The sequence below is a fragment of the Daktulosphaira vitifoliae genome, unplaced genomic scaffold (genome assembly GCF_025091365.1).
Source record: "Daktulosphaira vitifoliae isolate Bord-2020 unplaced genomic scaffold, ASM2509136v1 Scaffold_1, whole genome shotgun sequence".
Classification (NCBI taxonomy): Eukaryota; Metazoa; Arthropoda; class Insecta; order Hemiptera; family Phylloxeridae; genus Daktulosphaira; species Daktulosphaira vitifoliae.
The window spans coordinates 47,838,535-47,862,231 of record NW_026099572.1 but is presented as its reverse complement, the minus strand read 5'-3'; the positions used below and the strand labels follow the sequence as shown (position 1 = coordinate 47,862,231).

General features: G+C 26.3%; 2 protein-coding genes across 3 annotated transcripts in view; one reads left to right on the top strand and one right to left on the bottom strand.

The window, feature by feature from the left end:
- The window catches only part of LOC126894843 (probable protein phosphatase 2C 6), an 8,666-nt gene extending 2,908 nt beyond the window's left edge, over positions 1–5,758 (top strand). The window contains exons 3-9 of the mRNA XM_050666136.1: positions 916–1,125; positions 1,183–1,236; positions 1,312–1,609; positions 3,366–3,459; positions 4,417–4,651; positions 4,886–5,106; positions 5,337–5,758. Of these exons, the coding sequence (XP_050522093.1) occupies positions 916–1,125; positions 1,183–1,236; positions 1,312–1,609; positions 3,366–3,459; positions 4,417–4,651; positions 4,886–5,106; positions 5,337–5,528 (1,304 nt within the window). The 3' untranslated portion in view covers positions 5,529–5,758. The remainder of the gene's footprint in view (positions 1–915; positions 1,126–1,182; positions 1,237–1,311; positions 1,610–3,365; positions 3,460–4,416; positions 4,652–4,885; positions 5,107–5,336) is intronic.
- A 3,921-nt stretch (positions 5,759–9,679) lies between these two features.
- LOC126894846 (ras-related protein Rap-2b) overlaps positions 9,680–23,697 on the bottom strand; it is a 94,780-nt gene continuing 80,762 nt past the window's right edge. For both annotated transcript variants that reach the window (XM_050666146.1, XM_050666147.1), the window contains exon 4: positions 9,680–13,237. In XM_050666146.1, the coding sequence (XP_050522103.1) occupies positions 12,938–13,237 (300 nt within the window). In that variant the 3' untranslated portion in view covers positions 9,680–12,937. The remainder of the gene's footprint in view (positions 13,238–23,697) is intronic.

Here is a 23,697-nt window from a genome sequence, read left to right as displayed (position 1 = left end):
TTATTTTTTTGTGTCTGTTACCACTTTTTCTCAGCTCTCACCGAACCAATTTCTTTCAATGATACGTCAAAAGATCACAAATTGTATCTAGTCGAAGACATTACCCTCAAAAATTGAAAAAAATGCCCTCGTTCCCCGTAAATGGGGGAAACCTCCAAAAAAATTACAAATTTAAAAATTGCTAATTTTCGACATTTTTTCAATTTTTTTTACTAAAAGCTATTGTAACTTATTCAAAAATGAACATATCAATATGTTTTTTTTTTATGGATGCATGATGTCTTTACCTATCATTTGGTATATTTTTTTTGTAAATCTGACACTTAACCTTCCCAACAAGGGAGGATTTAAAATGACAACTTTTTCACAAAAAATTAACTTTTTCAACTTAATTTTCGAAAATGTTCCTGAAGGTCTGACACTTTTATATATATATCTTAAATTAAAGCTAATGTAACATACTTTAATATGAAAAAAAAAAATTTGACCTCTGGACTTGTCTGAATGGTGAAAATGGCTACCAAATGCTATTTTTGTGTGAAAATTCTCAATTTCATAATTTACATTTTTTACTTTATAATGCTATAACTTATTGAAAAGTGTAAGGATCAAGACAATTTTTTTATGAAAAATAATATTTTTTAATAATCCCTTTCTCATTCAACATACTTTATCTTAATCAAGATATTAATAAGGAACTAGCAGATCATGTAGCTTTTGGAATAATAGACCAATTTTTTAAAATTAAACACTATCTAAAGATTTGCATCGAAGCGTTTTTTTTTTATAGTGATTTTAATCACTGTCAGATATCATTATACTTGATCCAACTATGCCACGTCACTACTGTGCCGCGACCCCCCTGTGCTGGGTTTTTTTTAATTTAACTGAACCAATCATTTTATGTACTTTTAGAAAATGATGGAGATGAAGAAGAAGAAAGTGAAGAATTGAATGAACTGTACAAAGAAGCAGATATGCCTATTGAAGATATCATATTGAAATATAAAAATAAAATAATGTCTAAAGTAGATGCAGTAAATGCACTGGATCAACCAGGATCATCTAAATTACCAGCTTCTCCATTTCTTAAAGCACCACAGAGACCAAAATCAAAGTCAACTAGTAAGCATAATAACAAGCTCAAATCTAGATTTAAAAAAATTAATTATATTATGTAAGGTGAAGATGATTCTAATAAAGAAAAGTGCACTGCTGATAGTACAAATGAGTCAGGTATTAATAATTATTTTAGTAAATAACGTAAATAAATAATGAAAAGAGTGATAAGTGTAATTTTATGTTATGTAGAGGCTAATTCTTCCGAAACTCTTGTGACAACAAATGGAGTTAGTGAAAAAGAATCTGAAGCAAGTATTCAAATAATTGATTCTTCAGATACCAAAGTTAATGGTACATCCAATTCAACTAATGAAAATAATGGAGTAGAAGAATCCATTCCAGAGAGTAGTGTGGGTGAATGTTGTCCTAGCAGTAGTAAAGGTCAAAATGGTAGTGGAGATAGCTCTTCATCTGCTCGTTTGATTGCTGATGATTCAGATGATAGTGACTCGGATGATGAAATATTTGAAGCATCTATTAACACCAAGTAATTTTTGATAGTTAATCTTATTAATTAATTTTTAGATGTTTTTTTAATGGTGTCTCATGTTTATTATCTGTATAACTATTGATTCATTAAAAAATAATCTTAATAAAATTATAGGTATTAAAAATTACATTTTGTTCAATATAATCAGTAGTTTTGGTAGTTACGTTATTGTTTTTGGATATTGGGTTATATCAAGCTTTTTTTAAAACCACAAAAATTATAATTTTTACAGGATTTTAAAAATAATATTTTAGAAGCTATAATTAAAGTAAAAAAATATTAAAGTAAAACTAATTTTTTATTACATTGATGTTTCAAAATCATTTAAGTTTTCTGTATATTAAAAAAAAGTGTTTACAATCACTATTAAAACATACCGGCTCTCAATTTTTTAGTGAAATATTCAATGTACTTGAATTCATAACTTTCTGCTGTAGTCTTTTAACATAGTTCAAATAATCTATCACTGTTGTAAGTAAGTATAAAAAGAATGAACATCTTGGTACAACATTTTTTTATGATGACTGATTTGTCATAAGTTAAACATTGTTTGGTTTAGTAACTATACAGAATGATTTCTTTATTTATTTTGTTAAATAATAATTTTTTGATAAAATTGTATCGAATAATTTATTTTTATTTTTTAAAATTGTTATAATATGAATTTAATTATAAAAAAGAACTATTTATTAGGGTAGTTTTTAGGCGTAGCTTTTAAAAGTTAAATGAGAACTCATTATTATTATTATTATATTGGATAGATAATGGATTAAATTGAGTTTTGGTTGGTCAATATCCATTTTTGTAATTTTAGAGATGATAATCAAGTTGTTATTTGATTGGCTAACTTGTTTGCTTGTAATGTGTTACATTCGTAAACTGATTTTTGTTATATCAAATGAGAATTAACAAATAACAGACACCTGTCATATAACATCACAAATATTCAAATGAAAAAAAAATTCAAAAAACAAATTTGTGAATGAGGACATTGGACATCTTTTTTTTTTTATGGAATTCATACCATATACTAACACAAAGGATGTTTACTTGGTAGAAAAATTATGTCAGCATAACGTATTTTGTAGAACATCCAAAAAGCAAGAAAAAAAAAGTCCCATAGTATAAGAACTGTTTATCTTTAACCATACTCAAAATTATTACTTTAAAACGCTAGTATGTATTAAGTGTGATGATTAATATTAATCATAGATATTGACTGTATAACTTAACAGATTATATTGACTGTAAGTGTACCCTTTTTCACCTATACCTGAAATATATGATAACTTTAAAAATAATATTTAATGCATTTTTATGGAAAAATATTTCTTTATTAGAAAAAGGTTTCATGCTTTATAAATCGCCCTATAATTATAAATAAGTAATTAGGGTTTGTAATGTTGTAAATTCTAATTTTTGAGATTGAATTAATCCAAATATGTTATTAAATTCAATCAAAACGTTTAATTTAAACAAATCATTTATTGTATCATTCTTCAACAATTTCAGTACGCTAAGAGCTGAAACGATTAAGGTTAAAAAAAAGCTATATTTTTAAAAATCCACTCAAAAAGTAATCTTTAGGTTTACACTTATGTTTTTTTTTTTTTTTTTTTGTAATTTTGACTCCATTATTTCCAGATGTCTCATATTTTTATATAAATTTTTACATAGCACATTATAATAGTAATAAAAGAAATTTTATTCATTTAGTTTATTTGATAATATCAAAAAAATTTTACTATTTTAGTGATGAATCAGATTCTGAAGTAAGTGATGAAGAAGATGTAAATGATGAAGAAGATGATTCAATTGTTTGTGAAGATGACGATGAAGAAGAAGAGGTAATAGTTTAGTATTTTGAAGTAAAAATTTTTCTTGATTTTATGTGATTATAGTCTGAGTATAATTATTCTTTTATTAATTTATTATCTATTAAAAATATTAATTTAATACTTAAAAAGAAATATAAAAAACTTAACTCAAAAAGCCACAAATGAATTGCAGAATTCTTAAACAATGTACCATTATAAACTGAAAAATTCATCATTAAACTTATGTAATATGGCATACTGTGATAACATGAATAGATGATAAAATTACTAGGGGTATATAAGGGATTTTTTTTTGTGTATTGGGGTTAGTATGTGTTTAATATTGATAATGGTAACATTGTCCCTAAAATACTTATCTGCAATTTATTAGTAATTATTGTATCTTTTTGAGTTCAATATTCTTTTAGTTTTAAATTAATATTTTTAATTTTAAATAGTTATAAACATTTTAATAAAAAAATTAAAGTATACAACAGAAACATAACAAATTTAGTTTTATATAAAATAAGAAAATGGGTTATACAAGTACATAAAATAACTTTTCTAATGCTTTTTGCACCTTATTATTACATATAATATTAAAAACCCTTAAGATACTAAAAAATTAGAAAAAGTAAATTGTATATGACTTTAAGGTAGATTTAGGTGAATTTAAGGTAGATTTACATAAATTTATGTTCAATGCTAAAAGTATCAATACTTTTTTTTTGTCATATCAATACATTAACCATTTACTTTATGTATATGTATATTTTTTTAATTTAAAACCATCAAAAACTGTTTGCAAAATGTTTTTTTAAAAGACAATTTTAAACTTCAATAACTGTATAACATAAAAATAACATATTAAAATGTTTTTTACCATTTCTACTAAAAATTTTTTGTTTTTGTACAGAGCCCTTTAATATTATTACTTAATTTTTTTAATAAAATAACTAAATAATTTTGTTTTCAATTAATTTTCAGCCTGGAAAAGACAGTGGCTGCACAGCAGTTTTAGCACTTTTGGTTAATAATAAACTATATGTAGCCAATGCAGGTGATTCAAGGTGTATTGTTTCACAAAATAATATAGCTCATGATTTGTCAGAAGATCACAAACCAGAAGATGAACTTGAGCTAAAAAGGATCATTGCTGCTGGTGGAACTGTATCAAATGATGGAAGAGTTAATGGGGGTTTGAACTTATCTAGAGCACTCGGTAAGACTTAGTGAAATGATTTATGATAACTAATTTCTTTAATTCCAAAGTATTATATTTGCTTAATATAGTAATTTTTGTACACTTAAAAAAAATATTCAGTGATTTAGTTATACAATAATCTAATATGATAATGGATTTATGTTTGAATCTTACATAATTTTAAAATATTTTTACTCTTCTGTCCATAAATTACCTGTAACTGTTTTTCAATCTATTAAAATTTTATTATAGGTGATCACAACTACAAAAAAAATAAAGAACTATCAAATACTGAACAAATGATTACTGCATTACCAGATGTTAAAGTTATTGATCTGAAACCAGAAAATGAAGACTTCTTGATCATAGCATGTGATGGAATTTGGAATTCATTGACTAGTCAAGAAGTAGTTGATTTTGTTTCTAAACGTATCAATACAGCAGATGTAAATTTGTCATCAATTTGTGAAGAAGTAAGTGACTTGTGTAAATTTCTTTATAAAGTAAAATGAATTGAACTTAAGTTTATAGTATTAAAAATAGAACTAACAAAAATTTTATTTCAAGGTTTTAAATAAATAATTGTTTTGTCTTTTAAATACAACTGTGTGCACTAATTTTTGGGTTTAAAAATTGATTTTATGTATAATAAGTATTTTTATTTTTATTTGTACTTTAGTTATTAAAAATAATTTATTTCTAGTTATTTGATGAATGTTTGGCACCTAATACATTTGGTGATGGAACAGGCTGTGATAATATGACGTGCATAATAGTAAAGTTAAAGCAGAATCAGAAACGTTTGCGGTCAGATGATGACGAGGAAGTATCTGAAAATGTTGCTGATTGCAAACGACCTAAATTAGATTCAATTGAATCTGAATCGGTATACTAATGTTCCTTCTTAATTTGAATGTGTGACGAGTTGTTTGTATTTGTTTCTAAATTTTACACAAACACCTACGACTGATTTATGGATAAAAATTTGTTTTTTAAGTTAAAATTGTAATAGAAATAAAAAAAACTGTCTTTTTAATTTATAACTGTAAAATTATTGTAGTTTACTGTTTAGTGTTTAGGTTAACTATTATATTTTTCATAATTAAATTTTCTTACAAAAATCAAGTTATTTTATTACAATTTAGTATTTTTATATGATCAATTTCAATTCATACAAATTTTTTGTAAGTATTTAAACTCTTAATTTTCTCTTTAACAATGCCTTAAATAAGTCTAGCTTTCATTATTTAATTTTTAGTTATAATATTATAAAATGTGTATATAGTGGTTTGTAAAATGAAAATCTTTGACTACTTATTATATTTCAACCATTTTTTTATCTTGTAGAAATATCAGATTAAATCAGATGGATTTTTTAAATTTGGTTGATGAATAAGAATAGTAAAGTGAAATTCTTTAAGTAGTTAATCTTAGTAATCACTTTGAAAGTACTTTCAAGTCTTATTTAAATTAATGAAATGGAGCTTAAGTAAGCAATAATATTCTTGTTGATATGTATGTACTATACAGATTCATTTTAAACTAATAATTAGTACATTTTTAACAACTGAATATTTAAAAAAAATTATAACCCAATTTTAAACTGTATATTAAGGCCTGGATTCTATTGCCTATAATAGCACTTGCGGAGTATTTTACTTTATTTCTTTTGTTTTTAACTTATTAATGTCAATTTTAATTTAATACAAAATGAAATTGAAAGAGTATCGATGATTGAAATTATGAAACTAATGGAGTTAGTATAATTTTTGTTTTACTTGTCCATATCATTTTATTCAGTGTTTTGGTTAAGGGTTTTTTCTGTGTGGCTAATGATTCGTAAATATTTTTGGGGTAGTGACTGAATCTTAAATAATTGTTTATGATTTGTTTATTAAAAATAGTACATAATAAATTTTATGTAGTATGCATTGCAGTGCATCAAATATTTACTGACTTTAATTAAAAATTATTTTTTTAGTGGTAGCAAATCTTCAATAGCTCTCTGTATGCAACTAAATAATAATAATTATTATAGTCAGCCTCCTCTATTTACTATTTTAAGCATTCTGTAGACATAGATACATACGTTTAAAAAATGATTTTCTTGAAAACTAGTGTAATTTGTTTCGAATACTTAGTTTTATAAATAAAAGTTATAAAGTAAAAAAGTGATTCAAACGCTTTAAAATACTTCGAATACAATACAAATTGATTAAAAAGCCTAAACGACGTATCTAACATTTTTTTGTTAATGTAAATCTTCCCAGATTAAATTTATTAATAATTAATTACTTACTAGTAATTTTTACTAGAGTTACCAGACATTTTGTAAATCATTTTTTGAAAATAAAAAGAGAAGCTCAAGAATTTTGGTTTGAGACAATAATGGAGTGTGACGTCAAGAATTGCATTTTCTAACGGGGTAAACTCAGGAAACTGTAATTTATAACTTAATATTATTCTGTTTGACATAATATAGATGAGAAACAAACAGATAATATTGTAATGCAGAAATATGTTTATAACTCAATTGTTTTTTCGAAGTTTTAAATTATGTATTTGACTGGGTCTTTTTTTGTGCGTCCGTCATTTGTTTTGATAAAAATTCCCGAATTGTCCACATCGATTGTTAGAAAAAAAAATTACATTTCAGAAAAATGCGGTCCGCCTTTTTCATTTAAACATCATGTCATTACACGTCCCTGTTCATGTATTATGGTAAGAGACTTCTCCTTTATTGCTACACGCGCCACCAACTCTAAATGCTATATTTGTGTATGCATTCAAAACCTCGTGCTAAACGACCAATGTGGACAAACCCTCCCTTAAGTCGAAAATTGTTTAAATAATGAAAACATTTTATCGGGCGTGTTGTTTTTGAAATACCCTGGTCAGTAAGTAAATATTTTAGGAATGTAGTTCATTAATGATTTTGGTTTTTAATTAAATATATAAACTACATAATTGTATTAAATAATAATTTTTTTTACTAAACAAATTAGTAATTTTTTGTGGACAGTCTCGGAGACATTTAAGTTCTTGTTGTTCAGGATGTAATATTTATATCCTTGAAATTTTTAGTTTTTTTAATTTTAATGTTTTACTATAAAAATGGTCATTAGGCGATTGTTTTATCACCTAATGTTAAAAATTATACGAATCATTGTTTAATTAATGTTAAGGCAAAAGAAACGTGCAACATAAAACTTTTTTTATTTAACTAATCTGACTTGGGTATAACGTAGCTGAAAACATTTTAATTTTCCTTACTGAAAAATCGTTAAGTTTTATTATCAAAAAAGTTAACGGTTGCAGATTCCCATTATACTTTTAAAATTTACCCATAGACTCAATTACAATAAAATATTTGGAAAGGTTTATTTACATGTAATTTTCCCTTCACTAAATTTTTTTTTCATATAATTATATATGTAGTTTTTCTGAAATTTTAAAGGGACTAACCCAATCAAATTTCCGCTTATGAATTTACCATTAAAAATTATCACTTATAGTAATTATTTCCACAAATACTAAACTCGTTAAAGTTGTTAATGATCAAATTTTAATTGATACTTTTTTATGGAAACATCATTTGACAAAATAGAATAATAAAAAAAAACACCAATATGTCAAAATTTTGAAAAAATAAAGGCATAATATTGTCATTTTACTTCAAAAAAACCAATATAAATTAACCCCAAGGTTAATAGATCCAACAATAATTTAGATATTATGACATAATAATCAAACCTTGTCTTTATTCGTCATAATCACTTTTAAGATATTATGTTTGTTACATTATTAATTTTCAGGGAAGTAATTTACAATATGCCTAAATGATGGAACAAAAAATTAACAATCGGCTGTACTAGGTTAATAATAAGTGTTGATTTAATGTTTTGAATAATCTGTTTATTTTATAGGTAAATGTTCATGAACATTATCAAATGTTTCAATAATATAATAAAAACAGAATATATCATATAATAACCATGACTCGACAATCTGATGAGATTAGATTTGTACTACTTTCGTGGAGTAGATTAATTTGAGCTATTTAAATTACCTGGATATTCGTTGTAGACTCAAGGCCGGTCATTAATTCTATAATAATGCAATTACCTAACCATCTATGGCCGAATAATAGCAATAATAATTATGTTTTATTAGGTACTCAAAACCAATAGTGTACTGATATAATAATAATTATCAGTCAGACGTGATAGCCGATAGTTGTTGATGTGTCAAAAAATTAATTTGCATTATCGTAATACTGTAAATAATTATTGGTCGAAATAATGATTTCCGCATTCTATCAACATTGATCATTAAGCGGAACAATCATTGGTCATTGTAATTAAACGAACAAAGGGTAGTTATGTTTTTTCTAAATAGAAATGTGGAAATGTGCGGGCGGTATTGTACTACCATTGCGCTTGAAAAGGACTTGACGTACGACTTGTGATTAATTTGATATCATTTTTAAAGAGACATTTCATTGGATGCGTAGGCGCAATGCAATAAATTGGGATTTACTTAAAAGCTTTAGTAAACTTTTGTTCATCAAGATGTTACAAACTCACCCGTCGGTAAACTACAATTGCATCCAATTAAATAATATCTATGTAGAATGTACTACTAAGCGATTAATTGAAATTTAATTCTAGTAATGTTTCAGAATCAGATATTTTATTGACTTTTTGATTATGTGAATACTCTATAATTAATTAACCACTTAAAATGAAACAAATTATATTGTATTAACTAATAAATAAAATGTTTTTAATTAAATAATATAATGTTATTGGTATTGCTAAAATTATATACATTATTTATTTATTAGTACACTAGTGTTAGAATAATAAACCAGTCACTTATGATTAAGTACAATAAACATTTTTAATTTACTATCAGGAATAACATGTTATTTTTTTATTATATAAATATAATAAAGTAATATTTTTACTACAATTTAAAAGACATAATATTTTTAAATTATATTATTGATAGATATAATGTAACGAACAAAATCATCAATGTTATAACGATTCTAATCGATAAAGTTGTAAAATTTAATTATTGTTGTATGTTAAAAATTGCAATAAAACAATATTCTATGCCTATAGAAATTGGGATAATATAAAACTTTAAAAATGGACATTATATAAAAATGTCAATATATTATCAAATAGCTAACAGAAATGTGAATTTGGGATCTCCGAATTTCTTTAATATCAAGAAGTTAAAAAAGGTCAATTTAAAAGACGGGGTGATATTACAACTGAACGACTGCATGCCTCTATAATAAGTAAAGAGTATTTGTAACTATTCAATCTAGTGCTGGCGCTAAGTTTTGCTGGGTCATTGTGCTAGGAGGGAGAGGTTGAAGTGATATAGATTCCTTCAGTAAAAATCTATATACGGTGAAGGTACAAATATTTTTGTTTGGAGGGAGCAATACAAATTCTTCTAGTGTATATCACCCCCTAAAAACAAAACTCTGATACGCTACTATTATGTGCGGGGCTGTGCTCCGTCAGCCTCGACCTAGCGTCGGCACTAATTCGATCCATGCCTAATCTAATCCAATAACTACAAGTCAGTCGATAATGACAGTATTTATCTAGTTTTAAAAATAAAATGTGTTTTTTTTACATATTATATTATATACTTAAATACTGGTTTAGTGCTTAAATGTAAAGAAAACAACTGTTAACAACCAAAAAAAAGTTATGCTATAAGAACATAATTTTACAACACTTAACAATCTTAAATTTCTTTATTTTATTTAAAAAATCTAGCGATTAGAGAAAAATTATTAAATTGAATTAGAGTTGTAATGTTAATATATTTATAAAACAAGATTTAATTTGATGTAATATCAAAATAAATTATTAAAAATTAATATTTGTATATGCTTAGTAAACATTGACGAAGACAGGTTTACAGAAAAAACTATTTTCTGGGAGTTAAACCTTAACACACTAACCTTAATACGATTAAAATATTTGACAGATATAAAAAAAAAAATAAATAAATTTTGGTTTTAATTCTCATTTATTTGAGCACAGTTAGGCCAAAGTAGTACAAATATTTTTATAGAAGGGCAGATAAAAATAATATGATTAATTGATTAAATTATACATATATAATATAATAGAAAAGGTTTCGTTACAATGACAGTACTATAAAAGACCATAGTATGTCTTAAATGTCACATAAAATCTGTACCAACAGTATACTGAAGTGAACCATAAATGTCATGAAACTTACACTTAATTTAAATTTCAAATTATATAGAATTTATATTGCTTTGAATAAAAATTGTATTTATGAAACAAATAGCGCACTCAGAGGATAATGGATTTAAACATCTTATTTCAGTGTCGTTTCGAAGGAACCATGTTCATGAAATTTTTTATTTTTAAGAACAGTTAAAATATTTATTTTATTTTAGGGGGAAATTGCCCATTTTAGTTCCCTGTCAATTAGAAGGTATCACCTATAGATGAAAAATAAAACTTTTATTTGAATAAAATTAATACTGATGTGTATTCGATGTCCACGTGTTAGAGTTGACTCAATTAAAAGCTAAATAACACATAATCCGTTCTTATTCTATTATTGTTTATTGCAAAGGGTCACCATAAGAATAAAGCTAAAGGAATGTATTCTTAATTTACCAATGGGGTGGTAATTTGTTTAGAAAGAGCAAAGTGATTGCGTTACATTCCAGAGTGAAAATGGTAGTATTTGTGTTTTAGTAATAGTTCGAGAAATAAAATCAATGTTTAGCTCTCACTGGGAAATAATGATACGTTAGCTACTATTAGTTTTGTGTTAGGAATCTGTACATAGTTAGCATACCGTCGATACTGCCGAATAACAAATTTAATGCGAGTACATAAAGATAGAGACTTTGGAAAATTGAATAAGAATAAGATACTTTAAAATGTAGCCAGCTGTGCGTATCCTAATATGCCGCGTACATTGCCGGAGCTGTGGTACTTTGAAAGTAATAAGATAGAACACATAAATCTATACATGAGGCGTCAGCGGAGGGTGTAAGAGATACGGTCCCACTACCTATTTTGGATCGGATTCGGGAACGCTCTTGTAGGCAGGACTTTTCGACTAATCTACGATTTATAAGTTTTATACGTGTACGTTAAGGCAAACTTTCCAAACCAAATGAAATCCCTTTGGTAGGCCAAAGCTTCAATATCGTGGGCCTATTCCCGAATACACAACGAGCAGTTTCCTAAAACCGCATAGTGAATCTAATAAAAACGAGAAAAATAAACTCTCTGGGATCTTCATTGGCCATTTTCGCCAAAACAATCGAGTTTCCCGTCTAGCTGACCAAAAGGGATTTAACGAAATCACATTTTTCGTTCATGAACTTTATTATGATCTTTATTTTTCATTACTATTTGCAAAACGTTATCGAGTTTGTGTATTCAACCCGTACAGGGTTGTACGAAAATCTTATCAATGTGATTAAGGTAATACAATTTGTTGGTCCTGGCTTAGTCTCAAAGCGGCGGAGTCTAACCAATTTTCAATAAATATGCATATCAATGCACCGTATCAAGTTTAGAAACAAACTGATGATATTGTATTTTAAGAGAAAAATTTGTTAAGTACATTGAACTAATAAGCAACCTAAAACATATAAATTTTAACTCATTTATAATCATATAAATATGTTGAAATTAAATAATTAATTTACGACGAGAATATATTATTATGTTAACAATGTTAATATTATTTTAATAATTTATCCCGTACGTTAATTATTATGCATAATATGATGCGCGATTGCATGACTGGTTTTTTATTATAATTCTATTACAACTTCTTTACTATACAAAGGAAACATTGTGGAACAACGCGGCCACGTCGATTTTGATAGAACATCTTTTTAACGGTATACTTAAGTATAATAAATGACGTATTGTGTTTAGAGAGTTGTTAATAGTTAAAGCTCACAGCACTGCTGTCAAATAAAAAGTTTCTGCTAAAACACCAGCGCGTGAACCGAATATTTGATCTCTGATCTGTATGGAGCCCTTGACACGCGTATTCGTTTTTATTCTAAAGCTGTTTGCGAACAGCTTCGAAAAATTTTACACTTAACGGTACATAGGAAAACAGCGAAAGTATAAAGTAATTATTGATATTACCATATACCTGTATAGTATAATAAAATAAAAATTATAGTAGAAGGTAACATGTATTTGCTCATGGGTCTTTGACGCCTCTTGGGCATTTAATAAGGTGGTCGCATTTTTAATGTCATTACGAAATCGAGCACGAGTTGCGTTTGGACCGACTGCCGTCTCCTCCACTCGCCTTCTTCTGCAGATGTGCCAGCTGAGTCGGCGTGGGAACCATGGAACCCTGACCCCCACCAGACGGAAGTGACTGTCGACGAGCAGAGTTCCTTCTCAGCGAAGGCCCCAAGTCGTACTTGGACTTTGCTTGGTTCAAAAGCTCCCTGAACACCTCGCCGACGTTTATGTTGTCTTTGGCAGACGTTTCGACAAATCCGTTTTCCCAGTCGACTTCCACCAGACACGAAGTTTCCTCGTACGGTACCTGAAAATCGTACAATTTTCCCATTAGTACAATGTTAACGCCATTTAGGTGCTCGTTTATAGGTTCAATTAGACTGTCCGTTTTTTGAATCGACTGTACTAGACCGACCGGCTGGAAGTGTTCCAGTCGATTCAAAAGCTTTAAGTATTAAAGTTTTAAATACACAGAGCAAGCGGTTTCAGCGAAATTATATATAATTAATAAAGAGCTTTATGTTCAATAGTAGCGCTTACGAAGGATTAACGCCCAACGATGCAACGGGCAAATACTAAGCGTGTAAATAGGGGAGGTACTTTATTATTGTATAGCCATGTAAGTAATCCCGCGAACATTTACTTTTGCCGATTTTAGTCTATAGTCGACACGCCGAGAGCAGCGTTGACGGCGCAATGTATATGCAATATAATGTTGCTCGTGTTTAAACGAAACGAGGAAGTTCATGTGTCGCGTTTATTTGCATACATTTTGCGAAAATAACTATCGTTATGTTGTTATACTGCGAGCTAACCGCCTTAAGTTCCAAGTGTATTGAATAAACGTCAGTGGCAGCGAGTTGAACCAAAGTACCTACAGAATAGTTGATTAGTTTCGTGTTTTTTCTACATTTATCCGAAAAAATCTTTAAAACTTAAGACTCCGAAGGCGATACAGCAAAATAAAACTATAATGAAGTTTCGTGTTTAAGTTTACGGTGATTTAATATTGCTAAGTTATAACGCAAAAACACAAAAAACTTGAAATTATCCACACTTTTAATTCATTCGAAATAGTTCAATTTGAATAATGATATCATAGGAAAAAAACCTTGCTTTTTAATTATTGCTACTGATTATAATTAGTAGCAATATAATAATAGAACAAGATAATGTCACAGTTATAACTCGTTTTCATTAGATTTCATTCATACCGGTGCAACAATATTACCGTTTGAAAAATATTGTCTTTTACGTTATATTATTTGTAAATCTTGTTTTTTTAGTATAGATTATGCAGCCTTGTGTTTTTAATCAATGTATGAGGTGCGTCATAGTTCTGATTATCTCAGATCAGTAGAATAGCCAGACATTTTGACTGGGCGAGGCTAAGGACCTGTACGTATCACATATTCTCAATAGCGCTAAATGCATATACTGTTAATAGTAATAATAGACAAATGGGGGGTACAGTCCCATTAGCCCCCCTTGGTTACACCAATTTTTAGAATGCGGCTCAAAATATTAAAATCTTCACACTTTTGTTAAATTTTTGCACTAAACATAGACGATAATAGGACAGGGAGGAGCTTAGCCTTTATTTATCTACAAAAAATTTCGGGCGTTGAAAAAGAAACAAAGTCTTATCTATAAGTTAATGGTCGAAAACGTTATTTATTATATTAGAAAAATCGTCTATTCTACTGATAATGATTTTTTTCTGGTCTTAATTTATGCAATTTTATTCATGTGAATAATTTTAATTGGCTAACAGCATTCATGGTTTATGTTGGATAAACACAATTTACTGTATATATGTTCCTGATGGTGCGCATAACACAAAACTTGTTATTAATCATTAATTAAGACGCTGTGACTAGAGTAACGATAACAACTCGGAATCGTCTTAAAAGCTTAGGCTGACATCGAAATCAAATTTAATAAATATTAAATTAATTTCTATGCCACAATATAAGTTATAACTTAATACACCCAATTACTTTAATGTGTACAATTTATTTGTAATTTTTTAAATGTCAAATTTTTAATTCAAAAGTTAATTCAAGGTTAAGGAACGAGTTTTTTAAATATATTATGTATGCTTTTATTTATATTTTGTATACCTGAATATTTACATCAATAAAATAAATGTATAAATCATGATGTAAATTTAATGTATGGTTTGAAAAAAACGGTGTTGTTATGTTTGTGAACAACAGTTCTACGCCTTTCAAATGCTGCAGACACACCTGACGTTCCAAAACTGAAAAAATATTTTTTAAATCTACTATACAAGGGGCCCAGATATAAAGGTGATCCGTTTATTGTAGCTCACTCAAAAGTTACAAAATATAAATAATTTCGGGAAAATGTTTTGGGCTTTTCTTAGCTACATGTATTTCTTAGTTAATTAATTATTAATTACTTTTTCAGTTCATTTCATATGACTTGTAAGAGCCTCCTTTATAGTATTTCTTTTATGTTCACATAGATATTTAACTAGATTATAAAATAGCAATTGATCTAATTAAGAAAATTACTGGCCGACAGTTATTCATACTTTTATACTTAGGCGGGGGGAGAAGAAATCCAAAACAAAGTACTCGTCCAAAAGTTGTTATCGACCACTCATTATATTAATTAGATTATATTCAATGTTATGAGCTAGTTAAATATGTGTGTTGCCATTTAAATATTAAAGTTGAGAATTTTTAAGGTATAAAGGACTAACCAAAAAAGTAGTTAATTATTGATAAATTAAAAAATTTATGTATCTAAAAAAGCCAAAAAAAAAAAATGTTTTCGAAATACTTACTTTTATTTTGTAAGTTATTCAGTGGGTTTCGATCATCCTATTTAAAAAATTAGGGAAAAGTTAAGTAGTATATTAAAAAAAGAGCCATGAATAAATGTGGTTCAATCGAAACAATTTTGTTTGTTAATAAGGTAAGGCATGATTCCTTAAATTAATACATAGTACATTTAGTTTTATTTTGCCTAATGAATATAAGAACTCAATATTTTCAAAAATAAATATTAAGTCTATGTATTTTCATCTATCAACTAAGGTTTGTAGAAGAAAATAAGAAAGCATAACTTTTCACTCTAATTTGGAACAGTAAACATTATAAACTAGTCATCTTATACATTTATTTTGTACATTTTTAATTATGGCTATTAGTCTCATTTGAATTGTATTCCATAAAACATTACCATATTTTAATATCATACGAATTAAAACATACTATAAAGTTTTTAAACAGTTTAAATGATTACAATCCCAGCAGTGTCTCTTAAAAAATTATACAATGCGCATAGCTTTATTCTTTATTGATATTATATGATTTTTAAATAAAAGATTAGTTGATAAATAACAATTAAATCTTTAATGAAGTGTTTACGATTTAAAACAATAATTCATTAATAATATAGGGATGTTAAGGTATTGAACGACTCCTAATTAAAAGTAAAACAGAGCATTTCGAAACATTAAGCAGGAGATAATTTAAGGATCATCAATTTAAAAATCTATTCAGATTTTTTTGTAATAATTTAGAATGCGATTTTGAATACATAGGTAAGTAAAGCTCGAAAGCATCATCAAATAATTAAACCCGTGGTTTAATTTAGAAGTCATTAATTTAATTAATAAATTCGAAACTCGAAAATAAGTTTAGTAATTGGTTTATAATTTATAACTAATGAACATTTCTTCCATTTTAAAATCAAAGTAATAAAAGAAGATTTCCAATTATCAAAATAGACATCTGTTAGTTAAGATAACTTTAACAATAAGTGTAATTTTTTTGTAAATTGTAATTACGTGTAAAATCTACTGTTTCATTCAACTCAATTAAAAACACAGAAGAAAATAGTTGATCAAATAAATTAGAAGTGGACTGATCGGTATCAGAAAAAATATCATTATAAACTATACCTTATGGTAGGCTATCGTAATTTTTCCTTAATTTTATATAATTCCAAAAATGTTTAAGTTTAGTTGTCAAAGCAGTTTGTGTTTTAACCAAATAATTGTCATAACATTGCTTAGATAATATTTTTAATTTTTTACGCAAGTATCTGTACAACCTGAGATTTTAAAATTCTTTTGTAATTTTTTCTTTTTTAAAGTTTGTTTACGTAATTCAGTGCTATAACAATTTGGAAATTAGTGGCTATTTAAATTAATTTTAGGAATAAATATCAAAAAGGCTGTAGTCAATATAATAAAATTTAGAAATCGCTGTGTTAATTCACTTAATGTATCTTCCCAGTGAACTTAATCGAGTACAATAATAAAATGCATTATAATTTAAAGGATTAAAATCTTAAACAAAGTTGGGGATAATCACGTACATTTGTTTAGGAGTCGTAATTTCATGATAATTGTAAAGTTGGATATTACGAATCAATAGGCAATAGAGTATTGGTAGTTTCTTGAACATTTATATGTGGATTATCAAAAATAATTAAATCTAAAATAGTATTTTTTTTCTATTGTTTATATTATAAAAATGAAAAATTATTTACCGAAAAAAGTTAAATATTATATTAATCTGTGATGAACGTATTCAACTGCTAATCCGGTACTAATGTTAAAGAAATGTGAACTCGGTAAATTATAATCACTAACGGCCAAGAGGTTACCAATATACCAATCATTATTAGATAAAACCCACATTTTAATATCAACATGAGCTTGATGAAATTAAACGTTTCTATTTGTTGTCATATAACATGTTCCAATATTAATGTTTGATGATAACTTATATTTTAATTTTTCCTTAGCAAATAGCTGTTTGACTGTATTAAATGATATGTTAATCGCTACAGAGCAAATTTTTTTTTTGACACATATAAGAACACCACTTCCTCTACTATATAACTATTAGAGCTAGAACATCGATCGAAACGAAAAATAGTATAATTATCAAACTTTAAATCGCATTTATTAATATTATTATTTAGCCAAGTTTCTATTAAAATAAAATAATTATTGTAATAAACAAGCAATAATATAGCTTAATAAATTAGTTTTAATACAAACCACTTTTACATTTTGATAGTAGCCGATAAAATGTTTATTTATAATATTAGTTATTTCTTCCGTATTTATAGTTTTATTTTCTGAACATTCAGGGCGTATGATCAGTTTATCGAATCGGTTGAGGATTACTATTAATGAACTTTATAGTCCAATTATTTCTTCCGGCGTTTTTTTTTTGTTTAATCAACATTGATTTAAGGACTTTTAATCGATCTCTTTGAGAGATCATATCGTTTGAAATCCAAACTAAGGTCCAACCATTAAAGTTACGAAGTTTAACTTTAGTTTTCATAATTAAGTGCAAGTTGAAAGCAAATTTAGTTCAACTAAAATAAGTCTCACACGTGTTGACGATTTTTTAACTCTGAATACTTTTACTGTTGATAATTGAAGACCCATTAATTGAGAAGCCTTATTGACTAAATCCTATTAGTTTTCATTACAAATTAAAGAAAATGGTATATTATGAAATATGACATTCTCGAGATTCTTCAACAATTTTTCCAAATAAACCAGTAAAGGTTATACTACTCAATAATTGATAATAATAATTATTATTATTAGATTATACTTTATTTTCTAAGCAAGTAATTTTAGAATTGACTGAGTTGTTATTCATTATATAGCTATAACTAATTATCCTTTCAAACGAAACTAATCTATTTTCAATATGTTCGAGTATAGATAGTATAGACGAAATATTAGCAGTTCTATTATAAGATAGGTCATTATTTATGCTATAACTGCTTGAATCATCTTAAAAAGGATCTGATTTTATTGGAGTGTTTGTTTTTTTCGGCATAAATCGAGATGTTAATACTGCTAAGCAACGAAAATAGCTAAAAACTATAATTTAAACTATATAAAACCATAGCAATTAGCCGATATGCACGACATACGTGACGATTGTCAGTACTTATCAGTTAATTATTTCAATTATTGTTTTATTGTTATAATAAAATTTATTATTTATTATTTATCAACTATATTTAATATAGTTGATTAAAATGAAATAAATAATGCAAAATCAATAATTGAATATTAGGCCAGCCAATGACCAAATAGAAGTGATGGCAAAACGGGAATAAAAAAAAGAAGAAACTTGTCTATTACATAACCATCTAAAAAATCCTCAACTCTTGGTTTTGGTTTTCTGAAGGTTAACTTTTTCGATCAAATGCAATAGTTATTTTATTGTTTTCAGTCTAATCAATGAAATTTACTTGGTTAATTTTTCAAAGAGTTTTATAGATTGTTACGTAACTTAATGCTCAATTATCGTTTAGGTCAAAATTAATTGATTGCTTTAGTAACTAACAGATATTACTTATTATTCAATAGTTAATATTTAATCTTTATTGTGCGTTTTGTTGTAATTTTTAATTTTTATTATAAATATTTTGTTTTTAATTATTTGGTGTTTACACTAACGGAAAAGTGAACGATTTAAAGGTATGTTGTTCTCTTTGTTATCTTATATTTTATAAACTCAATATTTAAATGATATACGCATGTGGCAAACCCTAATAGACTGTAAAATATTAGTGAATTAATTTGCCTTTAGTATGTTTTAGTTTATATTTCTGCTGAGTATAAAACTTGATCATTTTCGCGTACAAAATGTTTAATAGGAAAATCTCTGGAGAACTTAACGAATAAACAGTTTTAGTAACAACCTGTAAAACTGCACTTGAATTTTCCCTAAAACTCAATAATCTTTATTACTATTTACAGTTACTTTCTTTCTTTGCTTAGTCGAACACGAATTGTTTTATTTATTTATGAATGGGAGTTCAATACTATTTTCAGTTTTTTAACAAGATAATTAAGGCGAATGACATTATTTCTATTCGGTTGTGAAATATGTGATCGTTTAACATTAGCATTTCTATAAAAGTTTTATATTAAGAACTCGGTTTCATTGTTAAAAATTAATAATATTTTGATTCACTAAAATTTCTTTATACTAATTTTCATATTTATAAACGTTCTGTTTAAATTTTTATTATTTGAAAATTGAAATTATTTAAAATAAATATATGAAGTCCACCAGTGTAAACGTAAATGTATTATTAAGAAAAATTGTATTCAATTATTAATTAATTAACTAGCTGCGAATGACACAAAATAAAGGCATCTAGTAAATTTTAAACTATAAATAAGTAATTATTTTTAGTGACTAACACGGTAATTTTATATTAAAGTTGAAAAATATATCTCTAAATAGAATTCTGCATATTATATTTTTTTAACTCTGATTAAGTATTTATTATTTTATGACTTAAATAAATTTTATATATATAAAAGTTTTTTATATAGTTTTTTTTACGATAGTCCAAGTAAATTGACTTTAGTATGTTCGCGCTTGTATTCCTGGTAAATGTTTTGTAAAACTCGACTGTAAACTAGAATTAATAGGAAAAGTTTAACTCGCTATTATTTTATTGAATTTTTGTATATTTAAACTTTCTGCTCACTTTCATTATAATTTATTTATTTTTTTTTTTTTGTACAGATTGTATAATTGAATTTACGAGCAAAACAAACCGTAGTTTTATTATTGTCGGATCTTATAAAACAACAGACTTTAAGCTTCATTAGTGTCTAGTAAACTTTTATTATTTTCAGCGCAGCTTTTATGTTCTACATTAACAATGATATTATAATAATAAGAAATCAGACACTTTTTAACCGCGTTGAACTGGTTTAACGAAAAATATTTTCTGAGACAATTTTGTTGTATAGAAATTATAAATAATATCCCACTTGGTCACTTCTGTATCCTTTGTGTTAATTGATTGAAATTTGATATTGGAAAATTGGCTTTGTGTGGAATAATGAATCGAAAATCCCCCAACAATACTTAAAAGATCTTATCATCTTTTAGGTTTCATCTAAGCAGTTATGGGATCATAATTACGAATATATTATTAATAAATATAAAAATGATTTAAATAATATTTAATATTTTTTGTCTACTATTAAATTAGTAAAATCTTTAGAATATGAAGATTACAGATATTTTAATATTCGAATTTATGACTCAACACTGATTATTACTAAGCCATTGGTATACTCTACTCCTGAAATGATTTAATTACCAAGGACTAAAAAAACTAGTTAAATTGTAAATTTTTATTTAAATTCAAAATAAATGAATTCTAAAACGATAAGTGTTTTAACAAATTGTTTGAAATTTTGCTATTTGTTAAGTAAAAAAAAATCAGGTCATACTGTTGTAAACTGTATTTAATATAGTGAACGTAAATAACACTTAGATAAATTAAAAAAATATATTTGAATATTATGCATACAAAATTGAAGACATAGATTTCGGATATTATAAAGGAAGAATTAAACAAAAAAATATGTCGAAAACGTCAAATAAATAACAGGAATTAATTTTTGTTCGATTAAAATACATCAAATTGAAAAANGTCAAATAAATAACAGGAATTAATTTTTGTTCGATTAAAATACATCAAATTGAAAAATTAGCAATGTGTTGAAATAAAATTTGACATTGATGATTTTATTTAGTATTTATGATTTTCCCATTATTTTTTTTTTGTGTCTGTTATCACTTTTTTTCAGCTCTCATCGAACCGATTTCTTTCAATGATACGTCAAAAGATTACAAATCGTATCTAATCGAAGACATTACCTTAAAATTGAAAGAAGTTCCTTCGTTTCCCGTAAATGGGGGAAATCTCCAAAAAAATGACAAAATCTTTAATTTTCAAAATTTTTTCAATTTTTTTTACTTAAAACTGCCAAAAATTTTTCAAAAATCAATATAATTTTTTTTATAGATACATGATGTCTTTATATATCATTTATTATATTCTTTTTATATATTTGATTCTTTACCTGCCCACAGAGAGGATTCAAAATGACAACTTTTTACACAAAAAATTAACTTTTTCAAATTAATTTTTGGAATTGTTCCAAAAATACTGACATTTATATATATATATATATAAATTAAAGCTTATGTAATATACTTTAATATGAAAAAAAAAATTTTCGACTTTATTTTGTTTTAATGGTCAAATCGGACATCATGTTAATAAAAAAAAATACGATTTTAGTAAAAAAAATCTTTTTTATATTTTTTACTTTATAACGCTATAATTTTTTGAAAAATGTATGGATTTAATAAAAAAAAAAAATACAATTTTTTTACGATAAATACTATTTATATACCTCTTTCATTCGAAATAATTTTTTTTTAAATAAAACCATTTCCCTTTATATATTCATTCATATATTACATTTATGAATCATAAAACTTGTAATCAGGATATAAATAAGGAAATAGGTGGTCATGTAGCTTTTGGAATAATCCACCAAGTTTTTAAAATTAAACACTATCTACAGATTTGCATCAACGCGTTTTTATGATAGTGATTTTAATTATTGTCAGATATCATTATACTTGACTCAACTTTGCCACGTACTCACATTGCTGGATTTTTTTGCTAGTAATTCATCTTACTTTATTTTTTTTTTGAAAACAATATATTGAAGATGTCCTAATAGTTTCCAATTTCTTTTGCGATTATTTGACCGTAAAATATTGTTTAAACTTTCTTGCTTGATTATATGTATCTCATACAAACACGATTTAAGTTTGAAAAGAAGTGAAGCAAATAATTTTTTCAAGTACCTAATGGTCTATGATTTGAAATTCTTGAGTAATATTACTTTTCAAGAAAAATAAATAATTTAAACAATTTTCTTATGTTCTAACTACAACTACAATATTTTGTCTCGTGTATCGTTTTAAAAATCATACTTCAAATCTATTATAATTGTAAAATTGATTTCTGCTATAGCGATTTTATAATAGCAAATAGACTATTATGTCGAACTTTAAAATACTATTTTCATAGTATTTTTACATCGGCTTCTGTATAATGTTCTTTAGAACTTTATTCGATAAAATAGCAGTGAATTTACCAAATTAATAAATAAATACTAATATTAGCCCATTCAACTGAATGCGAGTTAAAATCAAGTATGTTAAATAACTCTTACGTTACTTTTAACTTTATTGTTAAATCAAATGTTAAAATTCACATATTTTATTTTATACGTTTTGAGAATTGATTATAATTTTTAATTTACGACAGTTATATAAACATTATAGAAGTAAATGTAACATTAGCATTAGGAACAAACATTTTTTTATAATTTGCAAAAAAAATGTTGTGAGTTAGGGTCTCAGACAAATTTGAGGCATATCCGGTTGGGTAAATTACGGCGGCAACTTGGGCCCGGCTGTGAATGAAATTCGTTATCTCACAAAGAAGAGAAAATACTGTACGACTTTAAAAGACGTAACTTTTTGATGGCCGGACATCCTCCTTCTATCATACAATGTACAGTAATGTACATTATTCTTTTATACAGTCTTCTCTTGCTCTTATGGCGTCCATTATTTCTATTTGGACCAATTTTAGTGAGCTATTATTAGTAATTTACTATACATTTTTGTATGATTAATGTATCACGTTTGAAATAAAATAATATCGCCCAAAAATGCAATCTCAGTAATGTCCGAACTATTCTAAATTTGTTTTGTAAAAAATGTTTTTGTAGAAATTAGGCACAGATCTTATTTATAACACTATCAAATATATTTGATTACATTAAAAGTGTTTGATTTCTCGCAGACAAAATATACTTAAATAATAATACATTATTGTAGCATACCA